The 23,282-nt window shown below is 45.5% G+C and overlaps 1 protein-coding gene across 1 annotated transcript in view; it reads left to right on the forward strand.

Moving 5' to 3' along the window:
- The window catches only part of FAM151B (family with sequence similarity 151 member B), an 87,695-nt gene that overhangs the window by 40,175 nt on the left and 24,238 nt on the right, over positions 1–23,282 (forward strand). The window contains exon 4 of the mRNA XM_089693218.1: positions 20,739–20,956. Within this exon, the coding sequence (XP_089549344.1) occupies positions 20,739–20,956 (218 nt within the window). The remainder of the gene's footprint in view (positions 1–20,738; positions 20,957–23,282) is intronic.

The following is a 23,282-nucleotide window of genomic DNA, read 5'->3' on the forward strand; positions in this document are numbered from 1 at the left end:
ATCCAAAATTCTCCAGGTATTCCCAAAGGTAATCCCACTCCACCGAATCAAACGCCTTAGCTGCATCAAGCGCCACTACTGCTCTGGTACCAACTGCGTCCTTGGAGGCCTGCAAGTTCATAAACTGCCAAATGTTCATTGCAGTGTTTTTTCCCGGCATGAATCCCATTTGGTCAGGTTGTACCAAGGATAGAATAATCTGGTTAAGGCGAGACGCCAAGATTTTAGCCAAAATTTTGATATCCACTTGCAGAAGGGAAATAGGCCTATAGGAATCTGGGTGGGTGAGGTCTTTACCAGGCTTATAGATAACTATGATTAGAGCCTCCCGCATGGAGTCCAGGAGTACACTTTCAGTAAATATGTTTTCGTAGAGGCGCAACAGCTCTGGGGTCAACACCTCCGAATAGGTGGAATAAATGTCTAGGGGGAGGCCATCACGACCAGGCGCCTTCGCAGGGACGAGAGATGAGATCACCACCGCAATCTCCTCAACAGTGATGGGAGCCTCAAGGTCAGTTCTCTGGGATGCAGACAACCGTGGAAGAGATATGGTTTACAGGAATAGACAGGTTTCTTGGGTTGTAACCATAACCTGAGAGGAGTACTGGGAGGCATAATACCGCCGAAACTCCGTGGCAGTCTGCTTTTTTGTCAGTGATCTTGACTCCACTCGAATCAGCAAACGTGACCACCACCGACGGCCTCAAATTTTGATGGGCCAAATAGGCTAATCGCTTGCCCGTTCCCCTTGTTCAAAAATGTGCTGCAGAGCGAAAAAAAGGTGCTGCTTTGCTTTCACAAAGTGGAGCTGTTCGACAATTTGCGTGTGGGAGCAATAATACTGCTGAATTGGACGGGGAAGGGTTGGTCTGAAAAGTACTGGTCAAGGAAGTTAGGTGGTCAGTGGCCTGGCGCAAAACAAGGTTGGAGGAGGCTTTCAGTCTATTAATTCATGTGGATAATGCCAAACGAACATGCATTTTGAAGGAGTCCCACACTGAGCCCACCGACACCGTATCGCGATTACTGTAAAAAAAAAAAAAAATACCGCCATTCCCGCTGAATGTCCATGTGGTCTGTTAAGGCAGATAGCCAAAAGGGGTGCAATCACCACGAAGGGGGCTAAAGGGAGGTTGGCCCAACAAGGGGCATTGAAAACGCTTGTTTGTGAGGGTGTCTAAAGCACCAGATGTCAGCTAAAGCGAAATCAGCAATAAACGGATAAGTCTGTTCATCGTCCTAGTAGGAGGATCCATCACGGGGTGTAATTGGTCTAAAATCGGATTCAGGACCATATTGAAGTCCCCTAACCATATTGCAGGCATCATCAGGTATTGGGCCATAAAAAGAAAACCCTCGCTGACCACTGCAGTTATCTGGAGTGTTGACCAAATCTATAGATTATGAAATATAATATTTCTCTGATATGATTTGGTAAATGAAGAGTTCTTACCCAGAAGTGAAAGGTTTAACACAGCAACCAAAATTTATTAGTGAATAGGGAAGGAGGTCTAAACTAACACAAACAATCTATCTAGTTACAGTTGTGGCCAAAATTATTCAACCCCCAATGCTGTAAAGGGGTTTAGGGACTATAGTGTACATTTGGAATTGTATTCAGAATCAAATCCTACAAGGACGTTGTAACTACCCAAATGCAACTAAAATGACATCAATTGTTTATGTAATACAGTAGTAAATGGTTCTTATGTGGTTTCTTCATTGCCACAATTATTCAACCCCTTAAAGACTACCACTCTGAAGAACAGAGGTTCATACAGGTGCTTTCCATCAGGTATTGAAAACACCTGTGGATGTCACCGAGCAGCAATCAAGCATAATAAGCACCAATTAGGCAGCTTTAAAATGACTGTGATACTCAGCTCCTTCTAGACATTTACTGGTGTGGTTACAAACATGGTGAAGGCAAGAGAATGGTCCAGGAAGACAAGAGAAGAGGTGATTTCTCTTCACAGGAAGGGCAATGGCTATAAGAAGATTGCAAAGATGTTAAACATACCAAGAGACACCTTAGGAAGCATCATTCGCAAATTCAAGGCAAAGGGCACTGTTGAAACGCTACCTGGTCGTGGCAGAAAGAAGATGCTGACTTCGACTGCTGTGCGCTACCTGAAGCGTAGAGTGGAGAGAAGTCCCCGTGTGACTGCTGAGGAACTGAGAAAAGATTTGTCAGATGTGGGTACAGAAGTTTCAGCCCAGACAATAAGACGCACACTGCGTAATGAAGGCCTCCGTGCCAGAACTCCCAGGCGTACCCCCTTGCTGTCTCCAAAGAATAAGAAGAGTCGACTGCAGTATGCCAAAAGCCATGTGGACAAACCACAAAAGTTGTGGGATAGTGTTCTGTGGACTGATGAAACAAAATTAGAACTGTTTGGGCCCATGGATCAACGCTATGTTTGGAGGAGGAAGAACAAGGCCTATGATGAAAAGAACACCTTGCCTACTGTGAAGCATGGTGGAGGGTCAATCATGCTTTGGGGCTGTTTTGCTTCTGCAGGTACAGGGAAGCTTCAGCGTGTGCAAGGTACCATGAATTCTCTTCAGTACCAGGAGATATTGGATGGAAACGTGATGCAGTCCGTCACACACCTGAGGCTTGGGAGACGTTGGACCTTTCAACAGGACAATGATCCCAAGCATACCTCCAAGTCCACTAGAGCATGGTTGCAGAGGAAAGGCTGGAACATTTTGGAGTGGCCATCGCAGTCACCAGACTTAAATCCGATTGAGAACCTCTGGTGGGACTTAAAGAAAGCAGTTGCAGTGCGCAAGCCTAAGAATGTGACTGAACTGGAGGCCTTTGCCCATGAAGAATGGGCGAAGATACCCGTAGATCGCTGCAAGACACTTGTGTCAAGCTATGCTTCACGTTTAAAAGCTGTTATAACTGTAAAAGGATGCTGTACTAAGTACTAAGATTGAATGTCACTTGGGGGTTGAATAAAACTGATAATGCTGTGAGCACAGAAAAGACATTTGTGGTTATTTCATTATAACTGTTATGTTATATTTGTCTGACCTACAAGTGCCTCTTTAATGTAAATGTAAGCAAGATGACTGAATGATCAAAAGCAATGTCAAACTGGCCAAAACACTCAATTTCAGTGGGGGTTGAATAATTTTGGCCACAACTGTACATAAAAGAAACATTATTAACCACTTGCCTACTGGGCACTTGTACCCCCTTCTTTACCGGGCCAATTTTCAGCTTTCAGCGCTGTCGCACTTTGACAATTGCGCGGTCATGCAAGATTGTACCCATATGAAATTTTTATGATTTTTTTCTCACAAATAGAGCTTTCTTTTGGTGGCATTTAATCGCCGCTGGGCGCTTTACTTTTTGCGCTATAAACAAAAAAAGTGTAAACATTTTGAAAAAAAAAAGTTTCTTTGTTTCTATTATAAAATTTTTCAAACAGGTAATTTTTCTCCTTCACTGATGTGTGTTGATGAGGCAGCACTGATGGGCACTGATAGGCAGCACTAATGAGGTGTCACGGATAGGTGGCACTGATAGGCAGCACTAATGAGGTGTCACGGATAGGTGGCACTGATAGGCAGCACTAATGAGGTGTCACGGATAGGCAGCACTGATGGGTGGCACTGACTGGCGGCACGGCTATACATTGACTGGCGCAACTGCTGGGCACTGGCACAACCGCTGGGCACTGACTGGCAGCACTGCTGGGCTGTACTGGTGGGCACAGGTGGGTGGCACTGGTGTGCACAGGTGGGTGGCACTTCTGGGCACAGGTGGGTACACTTCTGGGTGGCACAGGTGGGTGCACTGCTGGGCACAGGTAGGCGGAACTGGTGGGTGGCACTGCTGGGCACCGATCATCTGGGAACTGATCATCAGTGCCCTGATGATCGGTGCCGATCACTGCTCTGACAACTGCCGGTTCTCGGCAGTACTTTCCTCGCGCTCTGACAGCGTGAGGAAAGTGCAGCCGAGAACTGGCAATTGCATTTCCCGGTGATCAGTGTGTCATTGGACACGGCTGATCACGTGGTAAAAGGCCGCTGTGATTGGCCTTTTACCACATCACGTGATCAGCTGTGTCCGTAGGACACTGCGATCACAGAGATCGCCGGGGGCGCGCAGGAGAACGCATTCTGGGAGGACGTCATATGACGCCCGCCCAGAACTGGCCGGCCGCAGTGTAGCCATCATTCGGCTATCTGCAGTCGGCAAGTAGTTAAGAAAGCTCGAACATATTACAAACTACAAACAGTGAGACAGAAAAGACATAAGACAAACTTTTCGATTTAAGTGCAAGGGATATATTCCATTATTACGATGGAACTGGACGTATAAGTTCCATTCCATTCCTCTGGTGTTTCAAAGAGAGTCTCTCTCTCTCTCTCCCTCTCCCCTCTCCGCCATTAATTTTCATAGCGTATCTCTGATTGGTTGGCAAGTCTATTCCCTTTCATAATTGGCTAACCTAAAATCCCCTGTATTTAGCATACATCAACCCCCCTTTAAGGCCAATCTTGGCACACCCTTTATGGAATTTAAGCAAGCCACTTCATGACCCTTTGCTGGAAAACTAAGTATTCATGAACGGCTGGCCACCTTCATTGCAAATCTAAATGAGGTATCCTTTGAAGTGCTTATTTGGGAAGCCAACAGGTCTGTCCCATTGTTAGATAAACTAACTCTGGCACTGAACTGTCTGAAAGAGGATTCTCAGCAAAGACGTCTTTTATACAGTAAAGAAGGTGTAATTAATAGAATATTCAATTTGGCCACTATGGTATCTATAGAAGAGGAATTTATGGGAAGACATATTGCACATCCGCACTGATAAAGCTCTAACTGAAATATATTCATAATACAATATTATTTAGAGTGTTAAATGAAGATTTCACATAAACTCATTATTATTATACAGTATTTATATAGCGCCAACAGTTTGCTCAGCGCTGTACATTATAATGGGAGACAGTACACAAGACAGTACAGTAACAATACAATACACAAGGGGTTCGAGGGCCCTGCTCCTTGTAGCTTACAATCTAGGAGGGAGGGGAGAGTGGTACAGGAGGAAATAGCTGTGGGGGATGGAGTGGTAGGAAGAGTGGAGGAGATCGGCAGTTAGGTGAGGGCGGGGTAGGCTTCCCTGAAGAGATGGGTTTTCAGGGTGCGCCTAAAGGTGAGGAGAGTAGGCGCCAGTCTGATGGATTGGGGTAGTGAGTTCCAGAGGATGGGGGAAGCCCTGGAGACGGGCATGGGAGAAGGAGACCAGGGAACTAGAGAGTAGGAGGTCTTGTGAGAAGCGGAGAGTACGTTTTGGGTAGTATTTGGCTATCAGGTCGGTGATGTAGTTTGGGGCAGTGTTATGAACAGCTTTGTACGTCAATGTTAGCAATGTGAATTCTATGCGTTGGGCAATCGGAAGCCAGTGGAGGGATTGACAGAGGGGGGGCGGCGGATACAGAGCAGTTAGTAAGGTGGATGAGTCTGGCCACAGAATTCAGGATAGACTGAAGCGGGGATAGCCTGTGATGAGGTAAGCCGGTGAGGAGGGAGTTACAGTAGTCTAGTCGTGATATAATAAGGGAGTGAATGAGTTGCTTATTAGTTTCTGGGGTTAGGAACGGACATATCTTGGAGATGTTGCGGAGGTGGAGTCTACATGAATTTGTCAGCGAATGGACCTGGGGTTGGAAAGACAGATTGGAGTCTAGAATGAGCCCTAGTACTTTGGCTTGCGGGGTGGGACTGATGGTGGCGTTGTTCGCCGTGATGGAGAAGTCGGAGGGGGGGGCGTGGGCCGGGGGGAAAACTAGGAGCTCGGTTTTGGAAAGGTTTAATTTGAGGAAGTGGAGTGACATCCAACCTGATATGTCGTTCAGTAGGCTAGTGATTCGGGCGGAGACTAAAGGGGTGAGGCGGGGGGAAGAGAGATAAATTTGCGTGTCATCGGCATAGAGATGGTAGTTGAAGTCGTGGGAGTGTATCAGTTGGCCAAGGGAGGAGGTGTAGATGGAGAAGAGCAGGGACCTGAGGACAGAACCTTGAGGGACCCCAACAGAGGGGGAGTGAGGGGGAGGTGGCAGCATTATAGGTAACACTGAAGGAGCGTTGTGATAGATAGGAAGAGAGCCAGGAGAGAGCGGAGCCCAAGAGAGTAGGACGACTGAGTAGTGGCCATTTGCTTTGGCAGTTTGCAGGTCGTTGGTGAGTTTAAGTAGGGCGGTTTCGGTAGAGTGTAGGGGATCAAGGAGGTTGTTGTCAGTGAGCCGATTATAGACTAAGCGCTCAAGGAGTTTGGATGTAAATGGCAGCAGGGAGATGGGTCTAAGGTTGTTCAGGTCGGTGGGATCCAGGGAGGGTGTTTTAAGTATGGGAGTGATGTGCCCGTGCTTCAGAGGGGAGGGGAATGCGCCAGTAGAGAGGGAGAGATTAAAGATGTGAGTGAGGGAGCGTAGGATGGAGGACGCATTATCTAACAGGAGGCAGGATATAACACACTAGGATTAAATACGATCCGCCGTACAAAATAACATGCATAAAAATATATCTGCCATAGGGTCAGCACAGAGAGAAATGTACAGTTTTATTCACCAACACCGACACTCCCTGCGAGTATTATGATATGCCCAGCCTATCCACGGGCGCTGCAAGGCCAGTTGGAGATGGCCCGTGACATGTGTCTCGACCAGTACCACAACGTCAGCCCGGTACGATTTGAGGCATTTAAATAGTGTTGAACGTTTTAGCTTGTCGGGGAGCCCGCGTACATTCCATGTTAGAAATTTCAATGACGCCATCAATGTAATACAGTTCTGCAGAGCACCGATAAGACCCCCACGGCAGACATAATACAGGAAGTCACACAGACCTGGAAGCATGAATATAGAGCATTACCAAGGCCTATCGCAATGTACCAAGGGATTTGATAACTGCAAATTATAAAATATAATCAGTGAGCTCTTAATAATATAGTAGCTATAGCACGAAAAAGGTAACCACAATAAAACCTCCTAAGATACACAAGTAGAAAGTGCAGCACTAAAAAATATATATGTACTTAAGTCTGGTAATAAATTATAGTAAAATAATATCAAGGTAAAAATAATAGATCGGTAAAATGATAATATAATAATAAAATTGGTGACAGTGTCAAGGACCCCACTGCGGTAGCCTCTAGCACTCCACAGACTGGATTCCCCCAAGGCGCGGAATCTAAGCTCGACCTGCTTGTTCACCAGGGCCCCTGATGGTGGGGATGGACTTAAAGCAGGCCGAGACCAGGTCGCGGCCCCTGGGTTCACCCAGCTGTGGTAGAAGCACCGTTGGAGGTGTATAGCAGGTGAGAGTCTGATGTGAGGAGGTAACAGGAGCAGCGTCGGGCAGGCCGGGTCGGTAACAGTGGTGGCGGCGTAGTACAAAATCAGCAGTCAGAGGGATAAACAGGTCACAAGCTGGGTTCGTTAACAGGAGGTCAGAACGTACAGGGTTAAGCAGGAGAATGGTCAGACAAAGCCAGGGATCAGAGCAGGAGACGGACAGCAAATCAGGGTCAGGCAGGGTCGGCAACAAACAATCTACTCACAGGAACTCAGGAACACAGATAAGACCATACGGCACTTGAGCATTGCAAGAGCTGGGTTTAAATAGCCCGTCCGACTCCTGACAGGCGCTCCTGGGTCCTAGTGCTTGCCCGGCACCGTCATTGATGACAGGCGCGCCTGGGTCCTAGTGCCTGCCTTCCTGTACGTTTTGTCAGGATTCTACGCATGTGCAGATTCGATCGCTGCCGCGATCTTCCCATTCCCTGACAGACAGTTCATGGTAGTTGATAGGTACAGGAGTTGATGGTGACTTCACGTTCCAGTGGCGTGGTAAGTAGTAAAAATACACACTCACCAGATGCGTATCTTTCATAGGATGGGATGGATGAGCTGGGCGGTCTTAACGGACTCTCCTCCCTCTGGGTATTGGGCAGCCAAACGGTTGTCTCCCTTAGTATAAATCATTAGGTCTCACCGTGGCAACCACGTGGATTAATACATTCTTTTTAAATAAAATACCACACCATGGGCCATTTTTTGTTGGCTCCTCTGTGAGCCAACGTTCATTTCTAGAGCCCATACTTCAAGGCATAGGAGCTATTTTCATTTGTGACACCAGTCCACTAGTCCAGAGGAGGACGCCAGTTTCGGTGTGAGCTATCCAGTATCCTGCCCATACACCTAAGAGGCTTCCACGGTGAGACCCGGTGATTTATACTAAGGGAGACAACTGTTTGGCTGCCCAATACCCAGAGGGAGGCGAGTCCGTTAAGACGGCCTAGCTCATCCATTCCATACCATGAGGGGGACCTCTGGTTATATTGATTATATGCGTACTGAAAGATTCGCATCTGGTGAGTGCGTATTTTTACTATTTATCACCACGCCACTGGAACGTGAAGTCACTTCTATCAACTCCTGTACCTATCACCTACCACGAACTGTCACCAATTTTATTATTATATTATCATTTTACTGATCTATTATGTTTACCTTGATCTTATTATTTTACTATAATTTATTACCAGACTTAAGTACATATATATTTTTTAGCGCTGCACTTTCTACTTGTGTAACTGCAAATTATAACACCCAGAAATACAAACATTAACATTTATTAATATTTATCCCACCCCCCTCCCTACCCTACCCTCCACCACCCCAACTGGCATTCATCCCATAACAGGTGGTCAGAAACCGTGTCCTAAGGGGAGAAATATACACGTGGCAGGACACTAAAAAACAAAGTCTGATGGCCTCCCGCGTAAAGAAGGTCTCGTACCCATCCATCGGGCCCTGGTGGCAGAGGGTGGAGATGAGGAGCACAGGATCGGGGGCATACAATGAACATAGTGTCAAAGTATGATGAACAAGGAGCAGGATAGTAGGGCAATTACCCGTGCCATGACAGGGGACTAAGAACAACCATAATGGGGCATCAAAAGAGGAGACCATGGGCCTCAGAAGCACGTTGTGCAGTAAAGGCCGAAAAATGAAGAGCGTCACAGAACCGAGGTAGGGCCCCCCTCCAACTCCTGTAGTGTGGAGAGAGCCATACTCGCAAGCCCAGGATCGCTTACTGGGCATGTTTAACCACTTGTCCTCGAGAGGATTTACCCCCATTAATGACCAGGCCTCTTTTTGCTATTCGGCGCTGCTCTATTTCAAATAAAAATTGCGCAGTCATGCAATGCTGTACCCAAACGAAATATGCGTCCTTTTTTTCACACAAATAGAGCTTTCTTTCGGTGGTATTTGATCACCTGTGCGCTTTTTATTTTTCTCACCATAAACAAAGACCGAAAATTTTGAAGAAAAACAATATTTTTTACTTTCGCCTATAAAATATATATAGTAAACTCAAAGTTAGTCATAAATTTAGGCCAAAATGTATTCTGCTACATGTTTTTGGTAAAGAAAATCCCAATAAGTGTATATTGATTGCTTTGTGTGAATGTTTTATAGCGTCTACAAACTGGTATAGATACTGCAATTTAGGCAATTTTTTTGCTATACAACGCTACACTAGTTTAACTGAGAATTGAACGGTCATGCAATATGGTACATAAATTAAATTTACGTCCTTTTTTTTCACACAAATAGAGCTTTCTTTCGGTGGTATTTGATCACCTGTGCGCTTTTTATTTTTGGCGCTATAAACAAAAAAAATTTTTTTTATAAAAACAATATTTTCTCATTTCTGTCATAAAATATATAAAAAAACCTCAAATTTCGTCATACATTTAGGCCAAAATGTATTCTGCTACGTTTTGGTTAAAAAAAATCCCAATAAGTGTATATTGATTGCTTTGTGTGAAAGTTATAGCGTCTACAAACTATGGTATAGATAATGGAATTTACACAGCTTTTACATTCTGACTGCCCATCACATTTCTTGATCCCTTTTCGGAAAGAAGACACCCTAAGCAATCTGATGAGAGGCATATTGAGACCATGGAAGATTTATTTTTTTTCCACAAATATATTTGGAAAATGACAACTTTTTTTTTTTTACATAAAGTTGTAATTTTAAATTATATATTTCTCACACAAGCCATGGGTACATGTGGAATTACACCCCAAAATACATTCTGCTACTTCCGAGTATGGGGATACCACATGTGAGACTTTTTGGGAGCTTAGCCACATACAGGAGCCTGAAATCCAATGACCAGTTTGAAAGCCTGAAGGTGCGTAGCTTCCTCATTTCACTTCCTCACTACCTGTCACAGTTTCGGAGGCCCTGAAATGCCAGGATAGCACCAAACCCCCCCAAATGACCCTTTTTTGGAAAGTAGACACCCCAAGGAATTTAAAAAGAGGCATGGTGAGTATTTTGCAGATCTCATTTTTTCTCACAAAACCTTGTGGTAACAAATGAGATCTGCAAAATACTAACCATGCTTCTTATCAAATTCTTTGGAGTGTCTACGTTCCAAAAAGGGGTAATTTGGGGGGGTTTGGTGCTATCCTGGCATTTCAGGGCCTCCGAAACTGATAGGTAGTCAGGAAGTGTAATGAGGAAATAAAGCCCTTTAAAAGCCTGAAGGTGCTTATTAGATTTTGGGGTACTGTACTTGGCTAGACTGCCAAAAAGTCTCTCACATGTGGTACCTCCATACTCGGGAGAAGTAGCAGAATGTATTTTGGGGAGTAATTCCACATATACCTATAGCATGTGTGAGCAATAAATCATTTAAGAGACAATTTTGTGTAGAAAAAAAAAATATTTTTTTTTGTCATTTTCCAAAAACTTGTGCTAAAAAAATAAATTGTTCTATTGACTCAACATGCCTCTCAGCAAATAGTTTGGGTTGTCTACTTTCCAAAAAGGGGTCTTTTGGGGGTTGGGGGCAATTTATGCCCAGCATTAGAAGTTTATGCCACACATCATTCAATCTTCTAACCACCTGAAGACCAAGCCTTTTCTGACACTTTTTGTTCTGTATTTTTTGCTAGGAAATTACTTTGAACCCCCAAAGATTATATATTTTTTTAAAGCGAACACCCTAGTGAATAAAATGGTAGGTGCTGCAATTTTTTATGTCACATAGTACTCACACAGCGATTTTTCAAACGCAGATTGTTTTGCAAAAAATACTCTTTTTGTACTTTTAATGCACAAAAACGCAATTTATTGGCCAATTATTTGGTGAAATATAAAAGATGATGGTGTCCCGAGTAAATGGATACCAAACATGACATGCTTTAAAACTGCACATGCCCCGTGCAATGGCGACAAACTGCATACATTTTTAATATCCATAGGCAATGCTTTAAAAGCCTTTACAAACTATAATTTTAAATTTATAGAGGAGGTCTAGTGCTAGAATTACCGCCCTTGATCTGACGTTCATGGCAATACTTCACATGCATGGTGCAACCGCTGTTTACATACTGTCACAGGGTCAACGCTCGAGTACGCAGGGGGGGGGCGAGGGTGATTTTTATTTTCCAAGTTTATTTTCACAGGGAATACAAATATCCCCTATAACTTCAATGGGCATTGTCATATATTCTTTTTTGAGAAATCTCGGGTCTATCAGACTCTAGATACAGTGAAGGAAATAAGTATTTGATCCCCTGCTGATTTTGAATGTTTGCCCACTCACAAAGAAATGATCAGTCATAAAATTGAATGGTAGGTGTATTGTAACACTGAGACAAAATAGCAACAAAAAATTCAAAAGAAATGCATGTCTAACAAATTATGCACTGATTTCCATGTTCATGAGGGAAATAAGTATTTGTTCTCCTATCATTCAGCAGGATTTCTGGCTACCAGGTCTTTCATACAGGTAACAAGCTGAGATTAGAAGCAGTCTCTTAAAGTGCTGCTAATCTCATTGTGTTACCTGTATAAAAGATACCTGTCCACAGGAGCAATCAAACAATCAGATTCCAAACTCTCCACCATGGCAAAGACCAAAGAGCTGTCCAAGGATATCAGGGACAAGATTGCAGACCTACACAAGGCTGGACCGGGCTACCAAACTACCTCCAAGCAACTTGGTGAGAACAGTTGGTGCAATCATCCACAAATGGAATAAACGCAAAACAACTGTCAGTCTCCCTAGGTCTGGTGCACCATGCAAGCTCTCACCTTGTGGAGTGTCAATGATCATGAGAACAGTGAGGAGTCATCCCAGAACTACACGTGAGGCTCTTGTCAATGATCTCCAGGCAGCTGGAACCACAGTCACCAAGAAAACAAATGGTAACACACTATGCAGACAAAGATTGAAAACCTGCAATGCCCGCATGGTCCCTCTGCTCAAGAAAGCACATGTCCAGGCAAGTCTGAAGTTTGCCACTGAACATCTGCATGATGCAGAGGACTGGTTGAAAGTGTTGTGGTCAGATGAGACCAAAATCGAGCTCTTTGGCATAAACTCATCTCGCCATGTTTGGAGGAGGAGGAATGCTGCCTATTACCCCAAGAACACCATCCCAACTGTCAAACATGGTGGAAAAATTCTGCTTTGGGGGTGTTTTTCTGCTAAGGGGACAGGACAACTGCACCGCATCAAAGGGACGATGGACGGGGCAATGTACTGTCAAATCTTGGGGGAGAACCTTCTTCCCTCAGCCAGGGCATTGAAAATGGGTCGTGGATGGGTATTCCATCATGACAATGACCCAAAAAACACGGCCAAGGCAACAAAGGAGTGGCTCAAGAAGAAGCACGTTAAGGTCCTGGAGTGGCCTAGCCAGTCTCCAGACCTGAAAATCCGTGGAGGGAGCTGAAAGTTTGAATTGCCAAACGTCAGCCACCAAACCTTAATGATTTGGAGAGGATCTGCCAAGCGGAGTGGGCCAAAATTCCTCCTGAGATGTGTGCAAACCTGGTGGCCAACTACAGGAAATGTCTGACCTCTGTGATTGCCAACAAGGGATTTGCCACCAAGTACTAAGTCCATGTTTTGTGAAGGGGATCAAATATTTGGCTCATGAACATGCAAATCAGTGCATAATTTGTTAGACACGCATTTCTTTAAAAATTTTTGTTGCTATTCTGTCTCTCAATGTTACAATACACCTACCATTGGATTTTTAGACTGATCATTTCTTTGTGAGCGGGCAAACATTAAAAATCAGCAGGGGATCAAATATTTATTTCCTTCACTGTATCTCCTCTGCCCTTACTTTATCTAATCTCACCAAGATCAGTGTGATCAGATGCTTTCCCAATTTTCAAATGGCACTGTTTATATCCTGCGAAACTGAAGAGATGAAATGCTCGTAGCTTCCAATTTCTTATACTATAGAGATGATTGGTGCCATTTGGGTCTCCAATTAGCTCTATGGTCATCTGGCAGAAACACCTGCTGCATTCTCAGGTTCCCCTGACGGCACAGGACTGCCCGAGAAGGTCGTGGAAGGCAAACGGGGGAGGGTGGGCGTCATCTCCCACTGCTTGTAAAAGCAATCCTGCAGCTAATTAGCTACTAGGATTGCTTTTACATGTAAGACGATCGCCGGCTGAAAAAAATTATACCAGGATGATGCCTGCAGCTATAAGCATCATCCTGGTATAACCATTCAAAGTCCAGTGATGTACCAGTACGTTGCTGATCCTTGTTGGGTATATATGCAATCTTTTTTTTTTTTTTTTGTATGCAGCCAGAGAAATCTCTGCCAGAAAAAAAGTGTGGTATGCCCACCATTAGAATATACCGCCCTGCATCCACCCACTTCTAATGGTGGGCACACATTAGGTCGCACGGTGCAACGTGCACCAATTCCAAGATTGTACAAATGTCTAAATAGTGGCACGCTTGAAAAAAATTGTCCACGTATAAGTGGTACCCCACATGGAAAAAGGATGACACCAAGTCCCAAACTATCTTGCCACTGCTCCCCATGTAGTCTGGGCATCTGGGGGGCACCAAATTGAGGGACTCGTCAACGCAGATTTTTTGCTAGGGAGTATACACATCTGCAAATTTTTGGTTAAGATGATTTACGAGGGGCTGAGTTTTGTGGAGCCGGTCAAATTCAGGGTCACCTCAAGTGTACTGTCGTTGAAATGCAAAAAAACCCCATTATACTCTCATATCTATGCCTGGCCATGGCAGCAATTCATTTTTTTTTATGCCCATGTTGAGGGTTAGGCCTAAAAAAAATTTTTATTTGGAAACCGTAATGGACTTCCATGCGAATGGTCTGGTAAGGTTTCAATTTGGGTTGGCGGTGATAAGTTATTGTGCACATAAATTGCTTTGATCCACAATCAATGCATACAGATTTTCCATGAAAAACAGCTCCAAAAAATCAAGGGTAGTAGTTAAATTTGCTGTTTCCACCTGAATTCCGGTTTGGGCAGTGAATGGGGGAAGTACAGGTACTGATTCTGCGAACACTGCGGTTTTGTGTGCAATGTATCAAGTGACAGTGATCTACTGACACTGCACTTGCTGGGGGAGAAGGGGGGGGGGTAAGCATAGGGGCTAAACGCAGGTGCTGGGGCTGATCCCGCTAACGCTGCGTTTTTGGAGACACTATACTAATGTGAATGCTGATATAGTGCTGATCTGATAAAAGATATTGATCCGTTCACACACTATACCAGCAATGGAGGTCTATTGTGTATGAGCGTGTTCCTGGCAATCAAGGGGTTAAATGTGATTACTGGTGTACTGACGGGCAATCCAACGCTATCTGGGAGGAGCTTGAAAACCATGGGAGCGCAAATCACGTGTATATATAGGTGATTTTGTGCACTCGTGCCGCTCTGTAGCAGTATTTCTGCTATAGGGCGGTCAGGAAGCAGTTTGTGTTACGGTGCTGCGTTACTTTAACTGACAATTGCACGGTCATGCAACGCTACACCCAAATTAAATTTATGTCCTTTTTTCCCACGAATTGAGCTTTCTTTTGGTGGTATTTGATCGCCTGTGTGTTTTTGTATTTTTTGCACTATAAAAAAGAAAGGACCAACAATTTTGAGAAACAATATTTTGGACTTTTTGCTATAAAACATATCCAGTAAAAAAAAATAATTAAAAATCAAATTGTCATAAATTTAGGCCAAAATGTATTCTGCGACATGTCTTTGCTAAAAAAAAAAAAAAAATCACAATACGTGTAAATTGATTGTAATTGATTTACGTGAAAGTTAGTGTTTACAAATGGCGGCATAGATACTGTGCTACACAAGGTTGCAGGGCACTTGCAGAGTAGCCTCATTCACAGGCGCTACACCCACCAACCATTACAGGGCATATAACTCCTGCCGCGACATGTGTACACCGCTGGCCACTGGAACTAAAGGAGGTGCAGTGGGGGGTTGGTAAAAAAGACCTCGCTCCCTGCTCTCCCTCGCTCCCTGCTCTCTCTCGTGATCCCTGCCCTCTCTCTCGTTCTCTCCCTGCGCTCTCTCTCTTTCTCTCCCTGCGCTCTCTCTCTTTCTCTCCCTGCCCTCTCTCTCTTTCTCTCCCTGCCCTCTCTCTCTTTCTCTCCCTGCCCCCCTCTCTCTCCCCCCTCTCCCTCCCCCTCCCTCTCCCTCTCCCTCCCCCTCCCTCTCCCTCCCCCTCCCTCCCCCTCTCCCTCTCCCTCCCCCTCTCCCCCTCTCCCTCTCCCTCCCCCTCTCCCTCCCCCCCTCTCCCTCTCTCTCCCTCCCCCCCTCTCCCTCTCTCTCCCTCCCCCCCTCTCCCTCTCTCTCCCTCCCCCTCTCCCTCTCTCTCCCCCCCTTCCTCTCCCCCTCCCCCTCTCTCTCCCCCCTCCCCCTCCCTCCCCCTCTCTCTCCCCCCTCCCCCTCTCTCTCCCCCCTCCCCCCCTCTCTCCCCCCTCCCCCTCTCTCTCTCCCTGCCCTGTCCCCTCTCTCTCTCCCTGCCCTGTCCCCTCTCTCTCTCCCTGCCCCGCCCCTTCTCTCTCTCCCTGCCCCGCCCCTTCTCTCTCTCCCTGCCCTGTCCCCTCTCTCTCCTTGCCGCCCCCTCTCTCTCTCTCGCCTTGCCGCCCCCTCTCTCTCTCTCGCCTTGCCGCCCCCTCTCTCTCTCGCCTTGCCGCCCCCTCTCTCTCTCTCGCCTTGCCGCCCCCTCTCTCTCTCTCGTCTTGCCGCCCCCTCTCTCTCTCTGCCCCCCATCTCCCTCTCTCTCCCTGCCCCCATCTCCCTCTCTCTCCCGGACCCCCCCTCTCTCCCTGCTCCCCTCTCTCTCCCTGCTCCCCTCTCTCTTCCTGCTCCCCTCTCTCTCCCTGCCCCCCTCTCTCTCCCTGCCCCCCTCTCTCTCCCTGCCCCCCTCTCTCTCCCTGCCCCCCTCTCTCTCCCTGCCCCCCTCTCTCTCCCTGCCCCCCCCTCTCTCCCTGCCCCCCTCTCTCTCCCTGCCCCCCTCTCCCCCCTCTCTCCCTGCCACCCTCTCCCTGCCACCCTCTCTCTGCCCTCTCTCTCCCTGCCCCCTCTCTCTCCCTGCCCCCTCTCTCTCCCTGCCCCCTCTCTCTCCCTTCCCCCTCTCTCTCCCTTCCCCCTCTCTCTCCCTGCCCCCCCTCTCTCTCCCCGCCCCCCCTCTCTCTCCCCGCCCCCCCTCTCTCTCCCCGCCCCCCCTCTCTCTCCCTGCCACCCTCTCCCTGCCACCCTCTCCCTGCCACCCTCTCCCTGCCACCCTCTCTCTGCCCTCTCTCTCCCTGCCCCCTCTCTCTCCCTGCCCCCCTCTCTCTCCCTGCCCCCCTCTCTCTCCCTGCCCCCCCTCTCTCTCCCTGCCCCCTCTCTCTCTCCCGGCCCCCTCTCTCTCTCCCTGCCCCCTCTCTCTCTCCCTGCCCCCCCTCTCTCTCCCTGCCCCCTCTCTCTCTCACTGCCCCGTCTCTCTCTCTCCCTGCCCCCCTCTCTCTTTCCCTGCCCCCCCCTCTCTCTTTCCCTGCCCCCCCCTCTCTCTTTCCCTGCCCCCTCTCTCTCTTTCCCTGCCCCCTCTCTCTCTCTCCCTGCTCCCTCCTCTCTCTCTCCCTGCGCCCTCCTCTCTCTCTCTCGCTCCCTGCGCCCTCTCTCTCTCTCTCCCCCTGACCACCCCCCCTCTCTCTCCCTGACCCTCCCCCCTCTCCCCTGCCCCCCCCCGCTCTCTCCCTGCCCCCTCTCGCTCTCCCTCCTTGCCCCCTATCTCTCCCTAGCCTTGGGTTAGGGACGCAAATTACCTTGCCCAGAGAGCTGACAACCCATACTACGCCACTGACCATGCCATAGCCCCCATGGTATCATTGTTTCTAAAGCATGTGGAGATTACACATACCATCTATATGTACCAGCTCTTAGTCTGTTAATAACCTACCACCACACCAATTTTCAGAAAATTGGTGCATGCGTAGGAACTTTTCAACCCTATGAAGAGAACTTTTCCACCTAAAGTGTAACTCTTCCCAACAAAGATGATACTGTAAAGCAGGCCAAGAAAAAGAGAAATTGGGTAATGCTACAAGGATTTTAAAACTTAAAACTATAGTTTTGACTACTCGTTACATTTATAGTTTTAGCATACCAGTTGCTGCAAGGTACCCTTTTATGTAGTAGTTAGGCTTGCATAGGCAAATGACCCTGAGAACTATGCAATATATTGGCAGTATCGTATCTATCTGCCAGCCATGCCAAGAAGACCTGTGGCCATGACCCAGACAAAAACCGGATACCCTGTTCTTTAAGGTTGAGGTCTGGACATGGATTTACTAATCCATTGTTTAGAAAAAGAAGGTTGCAAAGCCTAAGGCTTTGTTGACTGTAGCACTGTGGAGTAGGTAAGAGCTGCAATGGGAGCCTTTGTGTTTATTAAAAAAATTAGAAGTGTACCTGTTCTAAAATTGGATATTAAGAGCAATGCAAGATTTTCTTTTTAGTGGTCAGTATGTGCAGGGAAAGCGTGTTGAAGATGTGACAAGGGGCAGTATGTGCAGTAGGAACAGGTGGTGTGGGGACATGACAGATGCAAAATAGTACATTAATGTAGGGAAAAACCAAGATTTATTTTTATTTTACCATTTTTGGATTTTCACATAAACATAAAGTTAAAATAGTCTGCTATGATATGAATGCTTTTGTATTTCTTCTTCAATATGTCAATTTCCACCAATCCTCCCTAGACTTTGCACACAGTCTAATCAAGAGCCTCTGTACTCTAGGGTAGCCTGTCAAAAGAAAAAAATCTATGTATGCAACCCAGAGGGACAATCCAGAAATATATTTGCATATTATTAAACATTTAGTTCTTTAAATGTAATCATGATCATGGAATAAATAGATTTTTTTGATCTGTTGGCACCAGGTGTTCCTCAATACATAGCAATCCTGTCTCCTAAAATATGTGGTATTAATAACATCATAGGGTGTTTAAAACAAGCCATTGTGAAATGCTGTGCAAAATTTCTTGTGGGCTGCCTCGGACTTACCCAGATAGATTTGAAAGACTATAGAGCCTCTACACCAGTGTTTTTCAACCTTTTTTCAGTCAAAGCACCCTTTTAAATTATGGACAGTCCGGAGACACCCTTTAACATTATGGACAATCTTGAGTCACCCTATTCTAAAATGTGTAAAACTATTCTAATAGTTTTATATAATACAGCAACATCCACACATAGGATACCCAACATTAGAGGTGATTTATTCTCACAAAGCAAATACACTTTTGCACACTGGTATTGACTAGTATTCCAGTGATTCTCTTCTCTCTCAGTTTATCTCCATCACTGAGCTAATGTGACCCCAGCACTGATGGAGAAAGACAGTGATGATCAAACTAGGATGCTGTGCAGGCAGCTGACATCCTCCTTATCAACTAATGATGTCATTGGTTGTCAGGATGCCGACGGCTAGAAGGTCGTAATGGTGCAAATGCCTGTGGCTTTGTGTAACTAAAAGGCAGGATTGTTCCACCCGCTGGCTTATATACAAGTTTTGGGCAATTTTTAGACATTTTGCCAAGGCCCTGGTTGAAAAAGGCTGCTCTGTACCATAAAAATCCCTTTATGTGGTTCATCTTCCCTGATGACACCTTAATCCTAAGAACTGCTTCTCCTGCACTACTGGGTCAGATCTTTTGAAGGCTGCCTCACCTAAAGTGATGCTTCCCTCCTGGAAGTCCTTTCCTCTTTTGTTCACCTCACGATAATGATAATAGTTTGTTGTTTTTGTGACCAGAAGACTGGAGAGAGTCAGATGGTACCCCTGTGAGGGGTGAGTGGTCACTCTTAAATGGGCAGTCTGGGCAACACAGGAGTTGGCTCATCATAGATGGTGAAGAAGGGATACGCTAAACACACAGAACTTTTGTGGATTGTTATAAGGCACAGTTAACACCGCTACAAGCACTTTATGGACTTTGTACAGTATATAAAATGTTCTTTGCATTGTTGCATTTAATTTTTTTTAGTATATGCACAGATTTGTTATTCACAATATAGTCAATATACACTTTATTTTTAATCAACCACTTGTGATGGTGCTATTTACAAATTGGTCATTTACATGCACTAGAGACACCATGTCAGAATGATAGCTGTGGTCACATTATATTTTGATTGTTGATTTATGAATTTACCTTTTTTGTTTTTTATTTTTATCTGAGTGTGCATTGCACATAGTGCAGGTGTTCTGAACCTGATTTCTAGTACTGATTGTTGTCAGCATGTTCAACTTGTGCACTAAAACTGGCTTTTGCTGCAGGTTTTAATCCGGTAATGTTAGCTGGGGTTAACATGCATGATTCAAACTGCCATCAGTTTATATATTAGACATCTGAGGTTGTTCGGTTGAAGAAAGTATTTTTGTATACAGTACATCCTCTGTAAATTGTTTCTCATTATGTTGTACTGACATGATTAGGATTAATAAAGATTACTGTATTGTATGTACAGTAAATGATTATGAATGACAACACTACACAATCACAAGTCACTTATTCCTCTAAAACACATGTTTAGGCTGCTAGGATATTATTTATGTGGCATGTGAGCCTTGTCCTTCCCCAGCTGATCGCTGTCGTTGTTTTTCTTGTAGCCATGGAGGTATATCACTGGGTATTTATTTTGTTAGTTACAGGTATGTATTATTATTCACATCAGTCCCTACCCTCAAGGAGCTTACAGTCGAAGATCCCTACCTCGCATGGAAACATACATGTACTAAGACCATTTAGATAGGTTCCAATTTGCTTACTAGCATGTATTTGGAGTGTTTGAGGAAACCAAACTTCCCAGAGGAAACCCACACATAGTAAACTCCATACAGGTAGCATATTTAGAGCTTTTTGGAATTCTGAACGTTTAAGGCATTGGTCAGGGATAAAAATTCTGCAAGTGCAGATGAACTTTTATTTTTGTTAACAAGCAGTTTAATTCCCCATTCAGTATAAAATAAATTGTTTAATACCGTTAAAGAAATCTTGACCATTGAGAGTTTCACAAAGATTGTTATACTAAAAAGAAGTTTGATTTTAAAAAGAAAAACAACAACTTAAAGTGACCCTGTCACAAAAACAAGAGTTGGAAAAGAATGTTACCCTGTGAAATAGAGATACTATACTTGGCCGTCTCATTGTATGTGGTGCGAGTCTTTGCTCTATTCAAGAGCTACGGTGCCTGAAAAGTCCTCCTTGTCTGACACACTTTCGAGAGTGTTGGATTCTTGGATTTCCCAGCCAAGTAATGTGCTTCATGTTCTCTAATAATATTGTGTTTTAAATCCATTCTAAATATGGCTTTCATTTTTTCAGTTTGGAATCGGTGTTACCGTCTATGAAAATCCTGGATATGTTGAAGGATAACATTAAACAGCCTATATGGATAAATGCTGATATACTAACAGGTCCTGGAGGAATTGCCAAGCCAGTAGATGCCAGAGAATTCCTACAGACTGTGTCATTATTTTTCCCAGATGTAACATTGTCATTGGGTTGGACTACTGGATGGCTGCCAGGCCAAAAAAATGAAGGTATATTCTAGACTACTATGATCCTGGACAGTTATGTGTATTTCTCTTATCAACTTCCAGGACAGCACACCTGAGAGATGAGGCTCTTGCTTACAGGAAACACAATTCATTTCAGCTGTTATTATTCCCTTCCCCTTGCCCTCCAGTATTGACTGTTTCTCCCTACAATAGAACATTTGTTTTTGTGACCAGAAGTCTAGGGAGGGTCGGATGGTACCCCTGTGAGGCAGGCATAGGGAGGTCTGAACAAACCTGCAGGCTCATTCCTTCTCACAAAGGTGCACCCAGTTGGCACCAGCGCTCCAGTCTCAGGGGAGTGTGACCGTTGCTGTAGTGTGTTGAAACACCGATCAGTGGATTGCAGGAAGGAGGGTGTGTGCACTCCAAGCCTCGTTCAGGCATCACCAGGATCTTTCAGCCGTCTGACTGGAAGTGGGTTTGACCAGGAAAACGGCGCAGCCCGTAAGAGGGCTCAGAGACGCTGGAATGTGAGGAGGACAGCAGGGTGGCTCACAGCGGTTGGCTGATAGTCCAGGACAGTACACCTGACATCTGCAGCGGAGACTGGGCCGAACCACCTCATGGAAACAGAGAAAGGGATAGCAGCACCGGTGACTGTGGGCAAGTCCAAGTCGGGGCTTGGTGAGTGTCTTTCTTCCCCCCTAGTTAACTATATGTTAAAGCCCGGCAGCCGGAGGGGGATAGGAAGAGAGACACTAAACAATTGGTGCTCTTCTCTCAGAATCCCCAAGCGGAACCCAGGAGATCCCTGATAGACCGCCTTCCTTACCCGTGGGCTCTAGCTCCTCTAGGAAATGTGGTTATTGTGGGGATAAGCTAGCTAGGTCCCATCCTAAACCATTTTGCTATAGATGTATTAGCAGGCTGGCAGGGAAAGAGACTTCAGGCTTGACGAAAGATTTTCTAGCATTTATTCAAGCGAAGATGGTAGCCAGCATCCGGTCTTTTCGAACCTTAGCACAGCCACAAGGCCTAGGCCCAGAGTAGCCCTAGGAATGGGCCGTCCTCACAGGAAAGCTTTAATTTCAGAGAGGGCCCCAGTTAAAATTCTTCCCAGATACTTCCTCCAGCCCAAGCCAGGGATAGGAGAAGAGTAAGGTAGAGCTGGATAGTCAGCCTATATCAGACCACAGCTCCTGGGAGGAGGTGGACCTTGATCTGGGTAGTGAGGCATGGTCAGCACTAAGACTTGGAAAAGAAGGTTCCCATTTTAACCACTTGCCCTCCAGAGGACTTATCCCCCCCCCCCCCCTTCCTGACCATTTTTTTTTCCGACATGGCGCTTCGTTACTTTAAGTGACAATAGCCCGGTCATGCAATGCTGTACATAAATGAGATTTATGTCCTTTTCCCCCACAGATAGAGCTTTCTTTTGGTGGTGTTTGATCACCTGTGTGTTTTTTATTTTTATAAACAAAAAAAGACTGACAATTTTGGAAAAAAAACAATATTTTTTCTTTTTGCTATAAAACATATCCAGTAAAAAATTAAAAAATCGAATTTCTTCATAAATTTAAGACAAAATGTATTCTGCTACATGTCTTTGCTAAAAAAAAAAAAATCCCAATACATGTAAATTAATTGGTTTACATGAAACTTATAGCGTCTACAAATCGAGGTGTATATATACTAGCATTTTTATTTTTTTTTATATTAGTAATGGTGGCGATCAGCAACTTATAGTGGGACTGCAACAGGCATTCTGACACTGGGGGGAAACTAACTGCCAATGACACAAATGCAGTGATCAGTGATAATAAAAAGCACTGACACTGTACTAATGACACTAGGCAGGAAGGGGTTAACATCTGGGGCGATCAAAGGGTTCACTGTGCGCTGTTTTACTATGTGTGCTGTGTGTGCGTTTTACTAGGGAAACATACACAGCATCATTTTATTGCTGGCAGGAGAGAAACCTATGTTTACACACAGGTCTCTCCCCTGTCAGTGATACTCGGTGATCACCGGGTGCCGGCGGGGAATCTCCGACCAGGACCCAGTACTGACATCTGTAGCCGCCAATGGTGGCATGGATAGGGTGGTGCGCACCCCCTACCCAGAATTGCGAAATCACGTATATATACGTGATTTTGCACAGCCCTGTCACCCTGTAGCAGTAGCGGTTAAAGAGGAGGAGGAAGATAGATTATTTAGGCTTCTTAGTTTAGATGCTGCGATGTTGCAAGTTACCAAGAGGTCTGATCTCTCCGAGGATTCAGGGAGCATTAAGGATTTGATGGACCGAAGGTCTGAATCCCTCCTAAGGAAGCCATGGGAGGCCAACACATCTGCTATGGTCCCAACT

The sequence above is a fragment of the Staurois parvus genome, unplaced genomic scaffold (genome assembly GCF_062004578.1).
Source record: "Staurois parvus isolate SC_StPar_1 unplaced genomic scaffold, SC_StPar_1.0 ptg000618l, whole genome shotgun sequence".
Classification (NCBI taxonomy): domain Eukaryota; kingdom Metazoa; phylum Chordata; class Amphibia; order Anura; family Ranidae; genus Staurois; species Staurois parvus.